The sequence below is a fragment of the Phoca vitulina genome, unplaced genomic scaffold, assembly GCF_004348235.1.
Source record: "Phoca vitulina isolate PV1807 unplaced genomic scaffold, GSC_HSeal_1.0 scaffold52, whole genome shotgun sequence".
NCBI lineage: Eukaryota > Metazoa > Chordata > Mammalia > Carnivora > Phocidae > Phoca > Phoca vitulina.
Genome location: NW_022589755.1, coordinates 10384572 through 10406331, shown reverse-complemented (window position 1 = coordinate 10406331; position 21760 = coordinate 10384572). Strand labels below are relative to the sequence as shown.

The 21760-nt window shown below is 41.8% G+C and overlaps 1 protein-coding gene across 8 annotated transcripts; it reads left to right on the top strand.

The window, feature by feature from the left end:
* Window positions 1–465: 465 nt before the first annotated feature.
* ZNF233 (zinc finger protein 233) lies at window positions 466–20815 on the top strand. Of its 8 annotated transcripts, none has more exons than XM_032388485.1 (7): window positions 466–530; window positions 1755–1895; window positions 7057–7147; window positions 7242–7303; window positions 14978–15104; window positions 15625–15720; window positions 18513–20815. In XM_032388485.1, exons 3-7 carry the CDS (start codon window positions 7138–7140, stop codon window positions 20309–20311), a joined length of 2094 nt encoding a protein of 697 aa, XP_032244376.1. In that variant the 5' UTR covers window positions 466–530; window positions 1755–1895; window positions 7057–7137; the 3' UTR covers window positions 20312–20815. The 8 variants fall into 8 exon arrangements, with proteins under 8 accessions (XP_032244376.1, XP_032244379.1, XP_032244378.1 ...); XM_032388488.1 differs by having other exon boundaries at window positions 467–530; window positions 1755–1770; XM_032388487.1 differs by lacking the exon at window positions 1755–1895 and having other exon boundaries at window positions 481–530.
* Window positions 20816–21760: the final 945 nt, after the last annotated feature.

Genomic DNA, 21760 nt, shown 5'->3' with positions numbered 1-21760 from the left:
TCTGGCCCTTTAAAAAAAAAAAGACATTTATTTTAGAGTACACACACGGTGGGGAGAGGAGGGGCAGAGGGAAAGGGAGAGAAAGTCCCAAGCGGACTCTAGTGAGTGCAGAAGCCCACGCTGGGCTTGATCTCAAGGCCCTGAGATCAGGACTTGAGCCAAAACCGAGTCGGATGTTTAACCGACTGCGCCACTTAGGCGCCCCACAAAAAAAAAAAAAAAAAAAAGTTTTTTTTTTTTTTAAATAAGGAAAGAAGGAAAAGAAGCAGAAAACAAACGGTAATATCACTCGAGAACGCACTGAACTGCAACAGTTTATACGTTTAAGGGGGGAAAAAGTGGCAACCTAGAGCAAGCGGAACCTTGCTGAGGATCCTGGGAAATGTAGTCCGCCAGAGTCGGGCAGTCAGAGCCACTTCCGCTACCGCGCGGAGGCGCTATAAGCCCGTGTTCCGCCAGGGATTCTGGGAAGCGTGGTCCCGGAGCTGCGACCGGTCCAGGCGCTTGTGCTGCGGGAGGGCGAAGCCGCGGTCAGTGGTACCTTCGGGGACGTGAGTCAGGCTGAGCCTCTGCGTCTCTGCCCAGTTCGCCTGGGCGTGGGACCTGCAGGTGCCGCCCTCGCTCTCAGGGAATAGAAGCCTCGGAGGGCAGGGGCGGCGGGGGGGCGTCACCTTGGTTTTAGGGCGGGTCGCGCGTCCCTGACTTGGCGGGCGGGGGTCGCGACCTCGGTTTCCCTGGCCTTCCACACTTCTACACGCTCTGCCGCCTTCTAGCGACACGTTCGTAGACTTGCTTAATTTCTCCGTTTCTCCTTCGTAAAGTGGAATTAAGGGTAGTTCCTCCATAGGAGGCGTGTAGTGAGGTTTACGTGAAGCGTAAAGATGCTCGGAAGCGATCCCGGCACGGGAACAGTGGCCGGTTGTTACCAATCGGCGTTTTCTCTCCGAGAAGCTCTCAGCCCCTGAAAACTTCTGTGAGCCCGGGATGGGTTCAGAGCTGCAGCTGCGGCGTCGCTGGCCCTTCTCTGAGTCCCCGCGGGAAGCAGGGCTGTTTAGGATTCCTCCTGACTCCCCATGACCACACCCCTCTTTTTTAAAGGAAGGATTGGTCTCACCCCAGCTGGTGCCTGGGCTTGTCCACCGTGATTTATTCTGGACCAGAGGGGAAAAAAATTGTGGTATCTCCCAGCCTCTTTTCCCTTCTCCGCGCCCGAGTTCCCAGAGGGTGCAGAGAGGAGGAGGGAGTGACCCCCTGCCTCCTGCTGGTAACAGTGTCCCACCGTGAGAGAATTTAACATGATGTGCCATTTCTTTCTTTTTTATATGATCTTATTTATTTGAGAGAGAGCATGAGCGGGGGGAGGGGCAAAGTGAGAGGGAGAAGACTCCCCACTGAGCAGGGAGCCCGTGGCGGGGGCGGGGGGGGGCGGCTCCATTCCTGGACCCTGAGATCATGACCTGAGCGGAAGGCAGATGCTTAGAAGGCAGGTGCTTAACCGACTGATCCACCCACTCTCCCTGCTGTGCCATTTCTGCTCTCAAGTGGGGAACAGACTTCCTTCACTCCTAAGCAGATATTTTTCTACTGGGCACATGTTCAAATGTTTATAGAATAAATGGGAGTTAGATGAGACCTGTGTTGAAGAATGAGTAATAACAATTTGGTGACATGTTGAGTGCCAGATAGCTTTATATGCATCAATTAACTTAATCTTCCTAACACACAAATCTTCTGTGATTATCTGTATTTTACAGATGACAGCGTTGACAGGTGAAGAACTTAAGTTACTTATTTTCCCAAAGTCCAACAACAGGGAAGAGACAGAACTGGGAATTTGAGCACAGGCTGTCTGGGTTCTTGACCTTTATGCCATACACTTTTTCAGCCCTAAAATGGTAATTACGGGGCATCCCAGTTGGGTGGGGGCTGGCAGCCCCGGGGTGAAAGAATTCATCCAAGGCAGAACAGAGGAGATAGAAGTTTATCGAATACACTGCAAGAGAGGAGCAGGCAGGACAGCAAAAGAGAGACTGTTTGCCCCTGGGCAGTGGTGAGGGGCCACCGTTTTAGGGCTGAGTGAGGAAGTATGGAGATGTATGGAATTTTCCCTTTTCTGGTAATCTTAGGCACTGTGCCTGGTTGTACGTAGCCCACTGGTTAGTTAGGGACTATGGCCGTTTTGAGGTGGGTCACTTAATGAGTCTGTTTGCACTAGCTCGGTGGTCATTGTGGGCCCTTTTGCCTTGCTCAAGGTTTCATTGCTCAAGCCTGTTGCCAAAACACAGCCTCTACAGTAATCCCTATGTCTAAAGGAGGGAGGCCGTTTGGTAATAATTGGGGACCTTAGAGGACCTGAAAGCTATGCTCATTTAATTACTTTCTTATTTTCTATGACACTCTGTTTTCTGATTATGGTGGTAGTTTGTGCTTATCATAGAGAAGTAGAGAAATAGATGAAGAAGGCCAAAAATGATCCATAATCCCAGAATGTAGAGACAGCTGTAAACGTGTTAATGTATTTCTTTTTAGTTATTTCTGTGTATATGCATTTTTCTATGCTTCTCAGGAGTTGTATCATACTTGTAATATTTTTATATTTGGTAACTTGTGATTGTGAACATTTTCAAACACAGATACAAACAAAATACTGTAATGAATTCTCACATCCATCAACCTTGGTCAACCTTCAACTGTTAGTCTAAGTTTTGTCCATCTTGCCATATAATCCTCCCTCCCTTTTTTTGCTTGAATATTTTAATGCAAAAAAAAAAAAAAATCCAGACATTGAGGCAAGAGGATTTATACTAGATTATCATAAATATATGGACGTCGAGGGAGAGAGGACATAAACAATTCCAAAGTGTTTATGTGGTGATTAGGAAAATGGTGGTTAGTGAGAAAGCTAGGAGCCCTGTAAGACTTGCAGTTAAAGAGGGGCGCCTGGGTGGCTCAGTTGGTTAATCATCCAACTCTTGATTTCGGCTCAGGTCACGATCTCAGGGTCGTGAGATTAAGCCCTGTGTCAGGCTCTGAGCTCGGTGTGGAGTCGGCTTGGGATTCCCTCTCTCCCTCTCCCCCAGCCCTCTCATGTGTGTTCTCTTTCTCTGTCTCTCAAATAAATAAATAAAATCTTAAAAAAAAGAGTTGCAGTTAAAGAAAAGAACATGACAAATTTAAGAGTCTCATGCTCTACCGACTGAGCTAGCCGGGCAAGAACATGACAAATTTAGTTTGTGCCTTTGGAATTTTTAATTTGCTCTTGGTTTCCTGAAGACAAATTAAGTGACAAAACAGTAAAAATGATCCATATAGATATTTTTGTCCTTTATCTCACTCTGTGGCTATATATACAGAAGCCACAGCTTTTTCGGAGTATTCAAAAATTGATAGACATTTACTGATAATACTTCCATGTCCTAAAACAAACTTTCTTAGACCAGGACTAACGCATCATCTCTGGATTTATCACCACGTCATAATAATGAAGGTGGTGAAAAGAATAACTAGCATTTATTGGGAGCTTATTATGAGTCAAGCAGAGTTTCCAGTGCTTTTTATGTATTAACTCATTTATTCCTCAAAAGAACCTTGTTATTATCCCCACGTTACAGATGAGATACAAGAAGATAAGTGGTCTCCAGAAGATCACTCAGCCAGTAACTACGGCACTGAACTAAAACCATCAGGTCTTTTTTTTTTTTTTTTTTAAGATTTTATTTATTCATTTGACAGAGAGAGACACAGCGAGAGAGGGAACACAAGTAGGGGGAGTGGGAGAGGGAGAAGCAGGCTTCCCGCAGAGCAGGGAGCCCGATGCGGGGCTCGATCCCAGAACCCTGGGATCATGACCTGAGCCGAAGGCAGACGCTTAACGACAAGCGCCCCTAAAACCATCAGGTCTTAACATAGCACCTCCCCATCGCCCCTTCCCCCCCACCCCCCGCCATGTTTTTCTTAACAGTATCAATCACCAGCTGACACATGATGCACATATCTATTGGTTGGTGAATTATCTGTCTTCCCAACTATGATATCAGCTTCACGAGAGCAGGGACTTTGTTCACTGCTGTGTCTTTAATATATGGAATTGTGCCTGGCACGTAGCAGATGCTCAATAAGTATTCGTTGAATGTATGAATGAATGTCCTTGGTGAGTAGTAATGAGGCTCTCAGCTAATATAATACAGGATGTGTCTTTATGAACTGTTCATTCGGTCATTTATATATGTGTGTGTGTGTGTGTGTATGTACATATAATTATAAATATATATCTTTATAATATATATTATATTTATATAAATAATACTATATATTTATAATACATACATATATATATATATATATTTTTTTTTTTTTTTTAAATCTCTATTAAGTGCCTGCTACATGTCATGAGCTCTTCTGGGCACTGGAGAAAGAGCAGTGGCCAAAATAATGCAGCTTACCTTCTGAAAAGGTGGATAGATATAAGCAAGATAAAGAAAACATCCATTAGTATGTTAGAGAGTGCTGAGACCAAGTATAAAAGGGGAGTGAATGGGACCAAAAGGGAAGTGGTGGGGTGGGGGGGTTTCAGTTACATAAATATGTCCGTGGAATAACATTTGAGTAAGGAACTGATGGTGCTGTATAAACAAACAAATAAATAAGTAACTTTAAAAATTAAATAAATACCTAAATAGGGTTTGCTTTACCCAGAGCCCAGGATTGACCCTTTTATGATTATTTTACCGTTAAGGATGACTGTGATGTTGCTTGAACAAAGCAAATAAAATAGGAAACCCAGAGGAAGAAATTGGAAGATAGAGTTCATCCTGTCCTTCTCCCAATTAGGAACAGCCTCAGAATTTTACAGCTCAGAGGAACCTCAGAGATTGAGGAGTCCAATCCTTGCCCGATGGAGTGTTTTTTCAGTCATTTTTTGATTCCTTGTGTTTTCAGTACTCAGTATATTCTGGGTGCTGGGGAGAAAAAGGTGTGTTAATCATCTCATAGGCAAAACAGATGCTTAACCACTAATTATCCCCTTGGTTGCCCCCCGGTGATGGAAGGCTTCTCGGAGTCCAGAAGTGGAGAGCCGAGCCAGGGACCCCAGACCTCACTTCCTTTCTCTCACTAAACACTGTGAAATGTCAGGTCTCCTTGCAAAACCCTGTTACTGAGCAGAGCAGTAGGGGGAGGCAGAAAGAGGGCCAGCACAACGGAATTGGTGTTACGAATTGAGATTTCGTCCAGGTTTTGAGAAGTGGATCCATTGCTCTCATCTCTACTCGAGTACTTCTTCTTCTTTTTTTTTTTTTAAGATTTTATTTATTTATTTGAGAGAGAGAGAGAACACAAGTGGAAGGGAGGGGTAGAGGGAGAGGAGGAAGCGGGCCTCCTGCTGAGGAAGGAGCCCGATGTGGGGCTCGATCCCAGGACCCTGAGATCATGACCTGAGCTGAAGGCAGAAGCTTAACCGACTGAGCCACCCAGGCGCCCCTCTACTCGAGTACTTCTGTCTGAAGTAGGAAGAGCCATGAACATGAGTGGATGCCACATATTGGACGCTTATTTGTGTGTGTTGTGTTCATGGAAACCTCCTAACAACTCTAGATGCTAGATACTGTTATGATCCTATCTTACAGATGTAGAAAGAGGCACAAAGAGCTAGGAAGTCAGAAGAGTCGATGGTAGAATCCTGACTAACTGGCTCCAGTATCTCCCAGCAGATCACTTTCAGCAGACCTGTGCCCTCGGGCTCCCCTTTCTCTCATCCCAAGGGACAGCCTTCCTACGTCCTCTTCATGTTTGTGGTTAGAAACACGGAGACCATATAAAAACACGAGCTCTGGAGTCAAAGTTGGATTCAGGTCCATTGTCATCTCTCATAAGCTCTGGGATCTTCAGTAACTTAATCTTGTGAATCCCCCTCTTCCTCATCCATTACATGGGAGCAATAATCATCATATCATTACTTATTGAGAGTTTATATAATGTGCCAGGCACTGAGCCAAGGCTTTTTTCTTTTTTTGCTGTTTTTTGAACTTTAGGTGTATTTCACATATCATACCATTTACCCTTTTAACGTATATTCACAAGGTTGTATGACCACGACCACTATCTAATTCCAGAACATTTTCATCACCCCAAAAAGAAACCCCACACTCCTTAGCTATCACCCCTCACTCCCTGCTCTCTGAGCCCCTTGCAACCACTAATTCACTTTCTGTCTCTGGATTTGCTTAGGCAGCTTTGCTAGACTTGCTCACGTAATCCCCAGAGCAACACTATTCATTTAAATGAGAGACTGTCAAGTTTTTGTTTTAATGAAAACATCTACAAGTCCTAATTTTAATTAGTTTTTCCTTACTACAGTGAGCATAGGAGAGGGGCAGGTACCACTGAGACTCTTCTAGCTGCGTGAGGAAAACTCAAGTATTCATACCTCCTACAAAACCAGATACTGATGTCAATTAAACATCATTTCAAGGCAACAGATTATTAAGTAATATAGCCAATCAGAATTATGGGCTTTCAGAGATAAAGGTGAATTTCTTTCTTTTTTATTTTAAAGATTTTATTTATTTATTTGACAGAGAGAGAGATAGCGAGAGAGGGGACACAGGCAGGGGGAGTGGGGGAGGGAGAAGCAGGCTTCCCGCAGAGCAGGGAGCCCGATGCGGGGCTCGATCTCAGGACCCTGGGATCACGACCTGAGCCGTAAGCAAACGCTTTACGACTGAGCCACCCAGGCGCCCCAAAGGTGAATTTCTTAAGACTAAGAATTGTAAGGGGCGTCTGGCTGGCTCAGTCGGTGCAGTGTGTGACTCCTGATCTCAGGGTTATGAGTTCAAGCCCCACATTGGGGGTAGAGTTTACTTAAATAATAGATGGATAAATAGATAGAAGGAAAGAATTGTACAGGCTCTGAAATCTGGATGTCTTATAAAAGACTCCTTTACTGGAAATGATGGCAGAAGACATTTGCAAAGACAAATTTATGATTAGAAATTTATATATTTATATACATATATATATAATCATAATTTTGTTACATCACCTACTTTTTTTTTGCAGCTGCAGGGGAATCAGCTATAAGAGTTTCTCCCTCTACTCACATGTTGACCCTCACAACAATCCCATGAGGGAAGCACTGTTATGCACTTTTGTAAGTGACAGATTTGAGGCACAGATTTGTTTACAATTCCCACAGAGCAGCCATCTGGGCAGGGCCTACGTCTCATGGCTTTTTTCTTTGCCAGTTCTGCCTTCCCAGGACTCTGCCCTCTCCCAGAAGCAGCCGGAGAAAATGACCAAGTTTCAGGTGAGTTGAGTTTTGATTTTTATCAAAATTGCATGCCTTTTTCTCAAAGATTAGACACATCTTTTTTTCTCTTCTATGGGAAGGATAAAGGAGGAAAACAGGTATTTGTTATATGCCAGTTACTTCTTTTTTTATTGGTTCTCTTTTTTTGTTTCTATCCTTAGTTTTTGTTTTGGTTTTGGCTTTGGTTTTATTTTAGCATCATCTTCATTTCACAAATGATAGCTCAGAAATTTATAGATTTCAGAAAATTAAAAAAAACAACCCACATTACTACACTGCGTATGTCAGCTGTTTTCCCCGTGCTATATTTATAAAGTTATAATTGCAGTATATGTACAGTTTCCAATTTTATATTTTCGCTTACTGTTACTATTTGAGTTTTTTTATGATTCAGCATTCTTTTATGTGCTCATCTTAAAAGGGTTTCTAGGGGCGCCTGGGGGGCTCAGTCGGTTAAGCGTCTGCTTTTGGCTCAGGTCATGATCGCAGGGTGTTGGGATTGAGCCCCACGTCAGGCTCCTTGCTCAGCGGGGAGCCTGCTTCTCCCTCTCCCTCTGCCGCTCCTCCACCCCACCTCTGCTTGTGCGCATACTCTCTCTCTGTTTCAAATAAATAAAAATAAAATCATTTTTTGAGTTACAGTTTACATATGATTTACATATAATAAAGCATTTGATCAGTTTTGATGAATATGCACACCCACATGACCACCTCCACAATTTAGTTGAACCATTTCTGTCACCACGAAAAGTTCTGGTTCCCTCATGTCCCTTCCCAATTAATCCCAGTCCCACACACCTGGCTGTAGGCAGTGACCAATTTACTTTATGTCACTACAGATTAGATTAATCTTAAGTTACTTGAGTTTCGTATGTTGGTCCTCAACCCTCTCGGGAGCTTCCCAGCTGTAATCTGAAATGGGCCCTGCACGCGGGAGGCAGGGAGAGATGGAAGAAAGGGGCAGGCCACTCCAGGTTGGTAGGTGGCAATTTTACTAAGCAAAGGGAACTTACCTGTGAGGCTCGTCTTGGGCGGCAACAAGACAAATGGATCCCCTCAGCTGCCCTCCAAATCTCAGAAGTTTATAAAGAGGCCCTAACTGTCCTCAGTATACCGTGCAGGTGTTTTCAACACCACATCATTATCTCAAATCTGTATCTTTGGAGCAGTCTGTGGGAGCAGGAAAGACAAGCAGAACCTACATCCCAAGGACAGGAGGGGGTGAGGAGCCTCCGAGTGCCAGGGTCCAGCTCACGGGTCATTTGGCAGTCATGTCTTTTTGATGATGTCCCCCCACATCATGTAAATGAAGTTACACAGTGTGTACTCATTTTGTGTCTGGCTCCATTTGTTCATCATAATGTTTTTGGACCCAAATCAATAGTCCTTTTTATTGCTGCATAGTATTTCATAGTGTGGGTTTTCCACGATTTGGTTATCCATTCACTCATTGATGGACATTTGGGTTGCTCCTTGTTTTTGGCTATTGAAAATAAACTTCTATAAGCATTTGTGTGCTAGATTTTTGGATGAACACAGGGTTTCTCTCTCTCTCTAAGTAACTAGGAGGAGAATATAATCTTTGGGTCATATGCTTAACTTTTTAAGAAATTGTCAAATCATTTTCCACTGTGATTGCATATTTTATATTCTTTCCCCAAGGTGTTAGAGTTCCAGTTGGCTCCACACTTTTTCTAACATTTGATATTTTCAGTCTTAAATTTTAGTTATCCTAATGACAGTTATGTTGTGATATATCATTGTGGCTTTCATTTGTATTTTCCTGATGCCTGAGATGTTGAATGTCTTTTTTCTGCTTTTTGGTCATCTGCATCCTTCTTTTTGAAAGGTTTGTTCAATGCTTTTGCTTATTTTTAAATTTAAGTTGTTTATTTGTATTGAATTTTAGTAGTTCTTTTAATATTCTGAATACAAGTCCTTTTGACCCATGAGCATTTAGATCTTCTTTCATTTATATCTTCTTTCATTTATCTGGGTCTTATTTCTTTCCCTCAGTCATGTTTTATAGGTTTCAACATGTGGGTTTCTTACATGTATCTTGTTAAATTTATCCCTAAATGATTTATGTTTTTGGGGTGCTATTCTGAATGCTGTTGTTTTTGAAATTCAATTTCTATTTGTTTGTTGCTAGAATATAGAAATGTAACTGACTTTTGTATCTTGACTTTTCTAAATTTGCATATTAAATCTAGAAACGTTTTTCTAACCTGTCAAGATTTTCTACACAGACATCAGTAAATAAAGAGTTGTATTTTTTCCATTCCTGTCCCCATCGTGTAGACTACTTTTTCTTTTCTTATTGCACTGGCTAAAACTGTTAGAACAATTTCGCTATATATAGCCTTTCCTTGTTCTTAATCTTAGGGAGAAAGCATTCAGTCTTCCACCACCTGGTGGGCTTTTTGTAGATGTCCATCATTGAGGTTGAGGAAGTTCCCTTCTAGTCCTACTTTACTCAGAGTTTTTATTATGAATGAGCATCAACTTTGTAAGTGCATTTTCTTTTAACAGTCAGATAGTCATATATTCCTTTGGTTCAATTAGATTCTTTGGAACCTTGTTTTTTAAGCTCGATTAGGGTGGGTGTGGAGTAACCTTTATTCCAGAGCAGTGGCTCTCAGGAGCAGCTTTGCCCCACCATGGGACATTTGGCAGTGTGTGGACATTTTGGATTGTCAGGACTAGACGGTGGGTACCATTGACAACTACTGGGCAGAGGCCAGGGATGCTGTTAAACATCCTACAATGCACAGGATAGCGTCCAGCAATGAAGAATTGCCTGGTGCAAAATGTCAACTGTTGAGAAACTCTGTTCTAGAGATAGTTTAGCCCTTCTACTGAAATGTGGCCCTTTTGTTGCTGCCAAATGTCCCTAATGATCAGTGAGGGCTTTCCATTTTCGTTGTTTGGAATTCAGACACCTCTAAGTCCTACTAAGCTCTGGGAACCATTCAGCCCATCGCTCCTCAGATACTTTTTGCCTGGCCTGTGGAGTTCACTCCTATATTTGCACAGTTTGGTTTTTAGCACTAGACTCAAAGGGATTCCTGGGCAGATTTCCAGTGCTTTTCTTATGCATAATTCCCATTCTGGAACTCTGCTCCACATTTTCCACCTATCCAGTCTCCCCATTCTGATTTTTCTGTCTCTTCAGTCCAGCAAGGCTCTGTTTGGGTTCCCCCTTCCAGCACTTGCAGTTCAAAAGTTATCGATAGGCAAATATTTAGGGTGATCATAGGGCTCACCCCATTTGTTTCCTTCATTTCAGAGATCAAAGTATTCTGCTTTCAGTGTCTGAAAGCAGTTTGTTTCATATTTTTTTCTATTTTACTACTTATGATAGAAGGGCATGTTTGGTACCAGTTATTCTGTTAAAGCCAGAAACAGAGGTTTCTGTCACCTGCATTTTTGATGACTGCATCATATTTCAATGAATTGCTGTTCCTTAAAAAAAAAATTCCCGGTGTGCCTGGGTGGCTCAGTTGGTTGGGCGTTTGATCCCAGGGTCCTGGGATTGAGCCCCACATCAGGCTCCCTGCTCAGTGGGAGTCTGCTTCTCCCTCTCCCTCTGTGCACTCTCATGCTCTCTCTCTGGTAAATAAATAAAATCTTTAAAAAATTTTAAAAATTCCCTAATCCTAGACATTTAGGCAGTTTAAGATTTTCTTTTAAAGATTTATTTATTTGAGCGAGAGAGAGCCTGGGACAGGGAGGAGCAGAGGGAGAGGGAGAGAATCTCAAGGAGAACCTCTGCTGAGCATGGAGCCTGACAAAGCGCTCAATCTCACAATCCTGAGGTCATGACCTAAGCTAAAATCAAGAGTCAGATGCTTAACCAACTGAGCCACCCAGATTTTTAAAAAATGTTTTAGAGAACACTGCTATAACAGTTTTCCTGCATAAAAGCTCTGTTCTCAAAAAGCACTTCTGGAGACTGCCACTTCTGGAAAGATGGAGGAGACGTTATTCTTCCCACTAAGTAAAGGGCCAGAAGTCTTAGCCCAGAAGTAGTGAACTTCTCACCCCACCAGGTGTCAACAGAGTCCAAGTGGAGAATCTGGGCTCACATCCCCCAGCTGGCAGTAACAAAGCTCTGCTTCCCTTCCCCTTTGAGAGATATGTCAGAGGAGGCCTAGTGAAACAGAAGATTTAAATGAAATCCTGAGTCTGATTACAGAATACTCAAAATGTTCACGTTTCAGTGGAAAATCATTTGGTATACAAGAACCAGTGAAATCTCAACTGGTATGAAAGACAATCAACAGACACAGTAAGATGATGCTCACTGATGTTAGTTCTCAGTTATAAGTGATATAAAATGTTAGTTGTCTGACTAAGACTTTTTTTATTGTGGTAAAATATACATAACATATATTAAGTGTACCACTCAATGGCATTAAGTACATTCACAGCGTTGCGCAACCATTACCACCACACATCTCCAGAAGTTTTTCATCTTCAAACTGAAACTCTGTACCCATTAAACAGTAACTCCTATTACTACCCCTCATCCCATTCTCTGGAAACCACCATTTTACTTTCTGTCTCTAGGTATTTGACTATTCTAGATACCTCATATAGGTAGAATCATATACACAATCCTTTTTATGACTGGCTTATTATTCACTTAGCATAATGTCTTCTAGATTCATCCACTTGACAAAGATTTTAAAGCAGCTATCATAGAAATATTTTAATAAGCAATTATAGACATGCTGGGGAAAAAAAAAAAACCCAAAATCTTAGCAAAGAAATAGAAGATATAAAGTAGAACCAAATGGAGATTTGAGAACTGAAAAATATAGTAAAAGAAATTTAAAAATTCAGTGGATGGGCTCAATAGCAGAATGAAGGGACAGAGGAAAGAACTTGAAAATAGAATAATAGAAATTATTTAATATGAATAAAAGAGAGAAAATAGACTGAAAAAAAAAGAACAGTCTCAGGGGCCCAGGGGACTATAACAAAATATATAACATTCATGTCATTGGGGTCCCAGGAGGAGAGGAGGAAGAGGGTGGGACTGAAGGAGTATTTGAAGAAATATGGCTGAAAATTTCCCAAATTTGCCAAAAGACATAAAACTACAGATTCAAGAAACTGAGTGAACCCCGAACAGGGTAAACTGCAAGAAATACACCAACACATCTACTGTCTTTTTTAACTTTAAAAACCCAATTTGGGGAGAAAATAAGTATTGTTTTGGTTTTGCTTTTCATAAAAATAATTTAACTTCTTGTTTAAACTAGATGTTTCTTTAAGCTTTGATAATGAGGAAGATAAACACACAAAGTATTCTGGGGTCTTCCTCCCTTCTCAGTACTCTGTTGTCATTAATAATAGTAGTAGCAATAATAAATGCAATAATAATAGCTAAAAAGAAAAAAAGAAGTACACCAACACATGTTCTAGTTAAACTTCTGAAAACTAACAAAAAAGAAAAAAAATTGTGAAGGCAGTCAGAGACATGATACCTTAGCTATAAGGGAAAAAACACTCAAAGACAGTGGATTTCTCATCAGAAACCATGGTGGCCAGAAGAAAATGGCACACTATTTTTAAAGTGCTGAATGAAAAGAACTGTCAACTCAGAAGTCTGTATCCAGTAAGGATATCCCTTGAGAATGAAGGGAAAATCAAGACATTCTCAAATTAAGGAAACTAATGTATTTGTTGCCAGTTATACTGGAAATATAAAAATTAAAAACAAATATGACCCAGGGCATCTGGGTGGCTCAGTCGGTTAAGCATCTGACTCTTGATTTTGGCTCAGGTCATGATCTCAGGGTTGTGATATCGAGCCCTGTATCAGGCTCTGCACTCAGCATGGAGTCTGTTTGAGATTCTCTCTCTCTCCCTCTCCCTCTGCCCCTCCCCCATCTCTCTCTCTAAAATAATAAATAAATAAATCTTTTAAAAAATATGGCTTGGGGTGTCTGGGTGGCTCAGTCAGTTGAGCATCTGCCTTCAGCTCAGGTCATGATCCCAGGGTCCTGGGATCGAGTGCTGCATCGGACTCCTTGCTTGGCGGGGAACCTGCTTCTCCCTCTCCCGCCTCTCCCCCCCGGTTGTGCTCTTTCTCTCTGACAAATAAATAAAAATAAAATCTTTAAAAAAAATAAAATTAAATAAAAAAATAATAAATATGACCCAACTATATGCAGTCTATAAGGAACTCACCTCAGGGGGCTCCCTTCTCCTTGCTAGATGGGATGCTACCTTATTCATGAATCACTTTATAAAACTAGATGTTCAAATTAAAAAAAAAAAAAAAAAACCTCACTTTAAATATAATGGTATCAGCAGGTTGAAAAGGAAAAGGATGGAAAAAGATATACCATGCAACATTAATCAAAAGAAAGCAGGGGTGACTAAATCAACGTGCAAGTGTACTCATACAGTTACCATATCACTTATAATTATATTAGTAAAACTTAGTTTCCATTGAGGACCTACCCTGTGGCAAGTGTATATGTTCTAAGCAGTGTACAGTGGAATTTCTTTGATGATGGAGGTAGTCTATATTGTACTGTCCAGTATGGTAGTCACTACCCACACGTGGCTCTGGAGCACCTGAAATGTGGCTAGTGCAACTGAGGGAGTGAATTTTTAATTTTATGTAATTTAAAATTTACACTTACATAGTCACATGTGAGTCACATGGCTACTGAATTGGACAGTACAGTTATAAAAATATCATGTATATTCATTTACATAACTAGGAATCTTGCAAGATGAATGCCATTACACAGATGAGGAAAATGATTGAGGATTTGTCTGTTGAAGATCTTACAGCTTGTGAGGGCCAGAGCTTGGGGATTTAAACAGGTATTATAGCATGAAAAATGGAACACTTTGACACTTTGAATGCTGTCATGTAGAGGTGGCATGTGCCTTCGGAGTGCAGAGGGTCCTTTGCATAGCTCCCCGGGAAGAGTGACCTGTTGGTTTGTCAGATTGTAGCAAAGTGACAGTCCCTTGACTTAGTGGTTGTGTGAATCAGAAAGGAAAGACAAAAATTATTTGACTCTTTTGGGACTAAATTGACCTAACATCTCTGGGACGATTTGGTAGTATCAATCAAATTATAAAATGTATATCCCCCACGATTCCAGAGTTACTGTTCTAGGGCACTGACTATAGGAATACTCACAAATGACACCATGTTAAATGTACAGGAATTATTTGTAATTGGTTGTTTTCTTTTTTTTAATTATGTTCAGTTAGCCAACATATAGTACATCATTAGTTTTTGATGTAATGTTCGACGATTCGTTAGTTGCGTATAACACCCAGTGCTCATCACAACACGTGCCCTCCTTAATGCCCATCACCCGGTTGCCCCATCCCCCACCCCCTCCCTTCTGCAACCCTCAGTTTTCAAATTTCAATTAAATTTTAAAATTTAACTTTAATTGGAAATTTTTGATTTTAAATTAGTTTTTAATTTTTTTATTGTATTGTTGATGTGACTGTGGCTAAATCTGTGGACATGACGCATGGGATGGAGAAGAGGAGGAAAGTACTCAGGTAGATCCAAGGCCCTCAGAATCCAGAACAGCTTCTCACCCATCCTCTCCACCTTCTTAGTGCTGCCTTGTCCCTACTGGCCATTGGTTATGAGATTGCGGTTGCCTGTGCTTGTTGTAGGAGACGGTGACATTCAAGGACGTGGCCGTGGTCTTCACCAGAGAGGAGCTGGGGCTGCTGGATTCCACCCAGAGGAAGCTGTACCGGGACGTGATGCTGGAGAATTTCAGGAACCTACTCTCTGTGGGTGAGCACAGGGGCCCTCTCTGACTCAACGTCAGCCCCCTGGAATGTCTTGGTTTCAAATGTGTAAGACTTGGGGACTCTTACAATGCTTCCCCAAACTTGGGGGAGGGGTCTCAGTTTCCTCATTCCTGTAGGACACCTTGTCTGTACCTTGTCTGTTTTTTGTCAGATTCAGTTGGACATCTTGTGAGGTTTAAAATCAGTTGGTGAGTTACATCATTATTGTGTTGAATGAGATAGGTCAGAAATAGCGTAGCTCCTTGTCAGGAACTGCATACTGTGCAACAGAGATTGTGAGCAAAAGCGGGAAAGGAAATGTGACAGAAGTAGGTAATGGTTAGGATGAGGTCAACACATCTATCCTTGTGTACTGGATCACAACATAAAAGGTCTTTATTACAGCAGGCCACGGTCAGAATTTGGGAAAATACTACTTAAAGAGCATAAAGATTGTAATTCTGGAATTAAAATCTTTGCCTTCAATTTATTCACGTTGCACACATGCCATTTCTTTTTCATAGGATATGAACCCTTCAGGTTAGATACGACATTACCGTTGGGGAGAGAAGAGAAGCTTTGGATGATGGAGACACAAACCCCAGGGGATGGGCGTTCAGGTGAGAGGCGTGCAGCTCTGAGTCTCACCACCTCCCCGATGGCCAGCCCGCCCGAGCCCCTACCATTCATTACCCTGCCTCATCGCAGCAGCTTTCCCACTGCCTCCCTGCTCCTATGGGGCGGTCTGTTCTGCACACACATGAGGTCAGCGCATGTCATTCCATTTGTTCAGCCTCCGTGACCCCTGTCTTGGTACGACCAGCAGTCCTCATGGTGGCCATTTGAACAGTAGTGAGAAGGACTCCTCTGGGCTTGTCCTAACCTATGGTCTCTGCTTTGCCCTTGGTGAGCGCTGCCTCCTCCCTTTACGGAGTTACGTCCTCCCTGCTCTGGCCTTGCCTCTCTCCTCCTTTCCTTCCCTTCATTGTCCCCTTTTCTTTGCTCCCTCCTTCCTTCATTTATCTTTAATTTGCGTATCCCTCAGGTAAACCCAGCCTCAAATAACAGTAATCATAGTCATTCCTACTGGAGATAAGCACCAAAAGCCACAACCAAATCAAACAAACAAAAAACCAGAAAAACCTATCTGCTAATCTGATGTGAGTAGTGAGGGGAAGGTCTTCCTGGTCCTTCGATTATTTCTTTTCGTGTATCCTTGTGCTGCATGAAGGTTTAATGCGGTCAGTCAGGCATGTTGGGTGCTCTTCCATCTGACTCGCTCCCTTGTTTTTATGTATAAACCTAACCTGGGGAGGTGGGATCCCAATTATTACGGTTGTCTGTTTGCTTCTTAATAGGTAGCTTCCCAGTTGCTTTGCTTCCATGTACAAATCTGTACTTTTATTTTTTAATTTTGGGCTGATTTTTTATTGAAATATATCTTAGATACAGAAAACTGCACACATTATAAGCGTACAGCCCCATGAATTTTCAGGGTGTAAAATGACTTATTTGTCTTACAGTTCTTTTTACTGAGGTACAATTTAAATCTACGTATCTTAAGAATGCAATTTGATGAGTTTTGACAAATGGATACTACTCTGTAACCCATATTCCTCAGAATGCTGAGCAAATCTTACAGCATATTCTATCCCCATGTCCCTTATTAAAAGTTCTTTTGGCAAACATCAGAATACCCCAGGATTTTGCATTTTGTCTATCCATCTAGGTGCCCTACTCCATCTATGAAGAATATTCTTGAGATCTGTTTTCACTGCACAGAAGCACAAACTAAAGGGTTTCTTCTCCCTTAATGATCTTTACAAACAGAAGCTCACAGAGAATGGTGCTAAGTGAATCCCACTGTCTTCGCTCCTCCTGGAGACAGTTCACGTGAGCAGAATAAGCTAGCATGATTAAAGGATTATTTCAGAACATTGTTAATGTCTACCCTAATTAGAAGTTCTATGGCACTTGTATTAACTATCTATTGCTATATAACAAATTACTCTTAAACTTATTGGCTTAAAACCACAAAACATTTATTTACAGTTAATGTGAGCCCAGGAATCTTGGGGCAAGTTTCTGGGTGGTTCAGGCTCAGGATCTCATGAAGTTGCTGTCAAGGAGCACCCCCAGAGCTGCAGTCCTCTGAGGGCTTGATGGGGCCGAAGGGTCTGCTTCCAAGTTGGGCTCATTCACATTGTTGGCAAAATACCTCAGTTCCTTGCTGGCTATTTGGGGGTCTCAGTTCTTTGCCAAGTGGGCCTCTCCCTGGGGCTGCCTGAGTGTCCTTAGAACATGGCACCTGGTTTCCCCAAGAGCTGTGGAGAGTGGAAGGCAGAAGCCACCATGTCTTCTATGATCTAACCTTGGAAATGACATAGCATCACTTCTGCCATATTCTGTTGGTTTCATAGACTGATCCTGGTGCATTGTGGGAGGGGACCTCTATAGGGGCATGGATACCAGGAGGGGGACCGCTGGAGACCATCTTGTGTGCTGACCACCACAGCACCTTTTGTACAGATATGAATCCACAAAACCTAAAAGATGAAATTAACCGTCCAGGTTTACCAGAAAATCCAGCCAAATTAAGTGGCCACAATGGTCATAGGGTTTTTACTCCCATAGGATGTGTCCACCATGGGATTACATTTTCTAGGTTTTTTTCTAGTTACAATGTTCATCAGTTGACTATTATATATTAGGACTTCATTGAAATAAGGGGGAATCCTCTCAAATCTAGCTTGTTTAATGTGTGTTTTCCGGCTAAATTAAGAATATAAAGGTACCATCTCATGGATTCATTATCAAGACAGGAAATATTTCCTTTTGCAAATACATTCTTTTCACTTTTCAAGAATGTCCTTTCTTTTTTTTTCCTGTGGAAACTCTTGGCATCACATGATAATCCACCTGTAAACACTAAAAGACAGATTCAGCCTTTTCTAGCCATTTTTGGCTTATACAAATATGCAGGTAGTGTAATGTAACCATGATTTTAAGGCTTACAAATACATAGGATTTTGTAGCTTTTATACCCCTGCTGCAGAAAAGGCAAGAATTATTTAAGTGATTATTTTTATGAACAAGGAAGTAAAGTTTCTCCTCTGTATAATCTTTCTGGGACATCTTTTTGTTGCTCTGTAGCCTTGTATTTCTAATTTGACCTCAGTAAACATTAGTCTTGGTATAGTTGGAAATGAGTCTCCTTGGCCCTTAGTGGGCAGGAGTCTACTCATTAGCTCTTCATTTCCATAGGCATGAAAAAACCAGTGGTAAGGTCAAGCTGAAGTCTTCACTGGTTGAAAAAGGTCTCGTAGTGTGATTGACCTGTGAAATATTTCTGTCTCTGAACAAACATTCACTTGTCCACATTTTCAACTCTGAATCCTCTTTATCCTTACAGGCCTCAGGAATCAAAACGAGATAGAGACTTTTCAAAAAGTAGGGTTAAGATACCTTTTACATGAAGATGTTATATGCTGGCAGATATGGGAACAATTCACAAGTAAATTAACCAGAAATCAAGACTCAATGATAAATATGCAAAGCAAGAAGTCCAACTTGCCAAAACTAGGTGATTCCTCCTGTCAGATATGGGCAAGAGGATCTCCTCAGGTTTCTGAAGATGAAAACTATGTAATAAAGCTTCAAGGGGAGAGTTCCAATAATATCAGAAGTCAGGAGTTTCCAATGAAGACCACTGGGGATTTCTGGAAGAAAATCTATCTGAGAGAGTCACACAAGTATCAGAGTAGGTGTCAGCAAGTTGACGTAAAAAATAAACCGTGTAAGTGTGACCATTGTGTTATGACAAGGATCTCACATCATTGTGATGATCAGGAAGTACACAAGAGCAAGAAGGCTTATAGCCACAATAACTGTGGAAAAGACTTCATGAGGAAATCATGCCAACATAGTATAACCCACTCAAGAGAGAAGCACCACGTATATAGTGAGTGTGGGGAGGACATCGGTGAGAGCTCAGTGTTTTGCATTTGCCAGAGTATTCATGCAGGGGAGAAATGTGGTAGGAATGATAAGTGTGATGGGGTCTTCAGTCAGGACTCAGACCTGCAAAATCATCAGGGAGTCAACAAAGGAGAAAAGCCCTACAAATGTCAGATATGTGCTAAGAGCTTCAATCAGAACTCCTGTCTTCCCACCCATGAGCCCCTCCACCTAGGAGGGGATCTGTATAGGTGTGGCATGTATGGGAAGAGCTCCAGTCATAGCCTAGATCTCAACGTTCGCTGTATAGACGACACTGGAGAGAAATCCTCTAAATGTGAGATGTGTGATAAAGGCTTCAATCAGACATCACAACTTCAAGCCCATCAGAGAGCCCACCCTAGAGATAAAACCTACAAATGGGAGGCATGTGACAGGCTAGTTAATCAGAATCCTGGTCCTCATCAGAGAGTTCACACTGGAGAGAAACCATATAAATGTGAGGTATGTGGGAAGGACTTCAGTAAGGCCTCAAATCTTCAAGCCCATCAGAGAATCCACACTGGAGAGAAGCCATATAAATGTGATGTGTGTGATAAGAACTTCAGCCGGAATTCCCATCTTCAGGCCCATCAGCGAGTCCACACAGGAGAAAAACCATACAAGTGTGACACATGTGGTAAGTACTTCACTCAGATTTCACATCTTCAGGTCCATCAGAGAGTCCACACAGGAGAGAAGCCATACACGTGTGAGACATGTGGTAAGGGCTTTTGTCAGAGTTCACATCTTCAAGACCACCAGAGAGTCCACACTGGAGAGAAACCCTACAAGTGTGATATGTGTGGGAAGGGTTTCAGTTGGAGCTCCCATCTTCAAGCCCATCAGAGAGTCCATACTGGGGAGAAACCCTACAAATGTGAAGAATGTGGGAAAGGCTTCATCTGGAACTCATATCTTCATGTTCATCAGAGGATGCACACAGGAGAGAAACCCTATAAATGTGGCATGTGTGGTAAGAGCTTCAATCAGACCTCACATCTTCAAGCCCATTGGAGAGTCCATACGGGAGATAAACCCTACAGATGTTTTCACTGTGGTAAGGGCTTTAGTAAAAGTTCACGTCTGCAAGTTCATCAGAGAGTCCATAGTGGTGATAAATCCAATACACACGATGAGTGTGATAAAAGTGTTCTTCAGAATGTAGACTTCTCATTTTCATCAGAAAATCCACGCAGCAGAGACTATTTATAAAATACTGTGTTTTAATAATTCAGGAGTGAGCTGAATTTTTTTATAGTCCTCTGAATTCTGCTGGAGGAAACTTATTTGTTGTGTGAATGTAGCCAGTGTTTCCAGCAGAGCTCAAAATTTCACAGTCCTCAAGACACAGAAACTGTGAGATGGTGCAGTAAGTTTCAGTCAGAACCTTCACATTCAATCTAATCAACACAGGAGAGAGGCCTTAAAAAGGATAAGTAAGGTCAGGACATTAGCAAAAGTTTACTGATGGACATGACAAATCCATGTCCACTAGAAGAGAAGCTCCATGGGGGCAGGAAGTTTGTTTACTGCTGAATGACCATGACCTCAAACCAGTGCTTAACAAACAGTATAAATGTCTAACTTGGTGGAGAAGAAAACCTACTATAAATAAGACAAATACTTAAAAATTGACCCAGTTAGTCATAATCAGTTGTACCAAGAAAAGGATTCTTTATTAGTATTATTATTATTAATTTATTTGAGAGAGCATGAGCAGCAAGGGGGAGGGACAGAGGGAGAAGCAGACTCCCGGATAAACAGGGAGCCCGACACAGAGCCCGATCCCAGGACCCCAGGATCATGACCTGAACTGAAGGCAGATGCTTAACATACTAAGTCACCCAGGCGCCCAGGAAAAGGATTCTTGTTAGAAGTTTTAAAACAATTGAAGGAAGTGACAACTTCATAAAAATACATAAAATCATGCGACTTGCAATTTGAGTGTAAGATTTTTTTTTTCAGTTGACTCCTGTCTGCACATCTTCACTTTTCCAGCCGTAATAAGCTTAGCTTTTCATCTTACCATTTAAGACTTTCCCTGTACATCATCAGTTTATATAGCATACACCTCACTATCTCTTTTGGGTCTTTTGTGACAGGAACAGACAGAATGAAAAAAAGAGGAACTTGTTTTTAATTCCATAAAAGATCATGAGAAAGGGGTGTGGAAAAGGGGAACACATTTTAGCATGCATTTTGGACATTGAACTAAGCTATTAAGGCACAGAGCATTTTGGATAGCACCCCACACTTCCTAGCTGCTTCAGTAGCTTTCAAGTTTGCTTGGTTGAACAGTATACTTTGGTGTATATTTATTGGAGAGAGAGAGAGAGAAGTTTCCCACAAATTTTTTTTTTTTTTTTTTTCTGGACCTTACCTTCCAGGACACTGGATATTCAAGTTCCATGTTACCAACAGAAATCCAGTGCCCGTAACACTGTGCTTTGTTGGGACGCCTGGGTGGCTTAGTCGGTTCAGCAGCTCGGGTCATGATCCCAGAGTCCTGGGATCGAGTCTCACTTCAGACTCCCTGCTCCATGGGGAGCCTGCTTCTCCCTCTGCCTGCTGCTCTCCCTGCTTGTGCTCGCTCTCTCTATGTCTCTCTGACAAATAAATAAATAAAATCTTTAAAAAACAAAAGCCAAAACAAAACAAACC

Bases quoted from the DNA above. Each gene is read 5' to 3' on its own strand.
- ZNF233 (XM_032388485.1), top strand. The intron at 7,304-14,977 runs GTGAGTTGAGTT...TGCTTGTTGTAG, and splicing joins AGAAAATGACCAAGTTTCAG to GAGACGGTGACATTCAAGGA. The intron at 15,721-18,512 runs GTGAGAGGCGTG...TTATCCTTACAG, and splicing joins CCCAGGGGATGGGCGTTCAG to GCCTCAGGAATCAAAACGAG.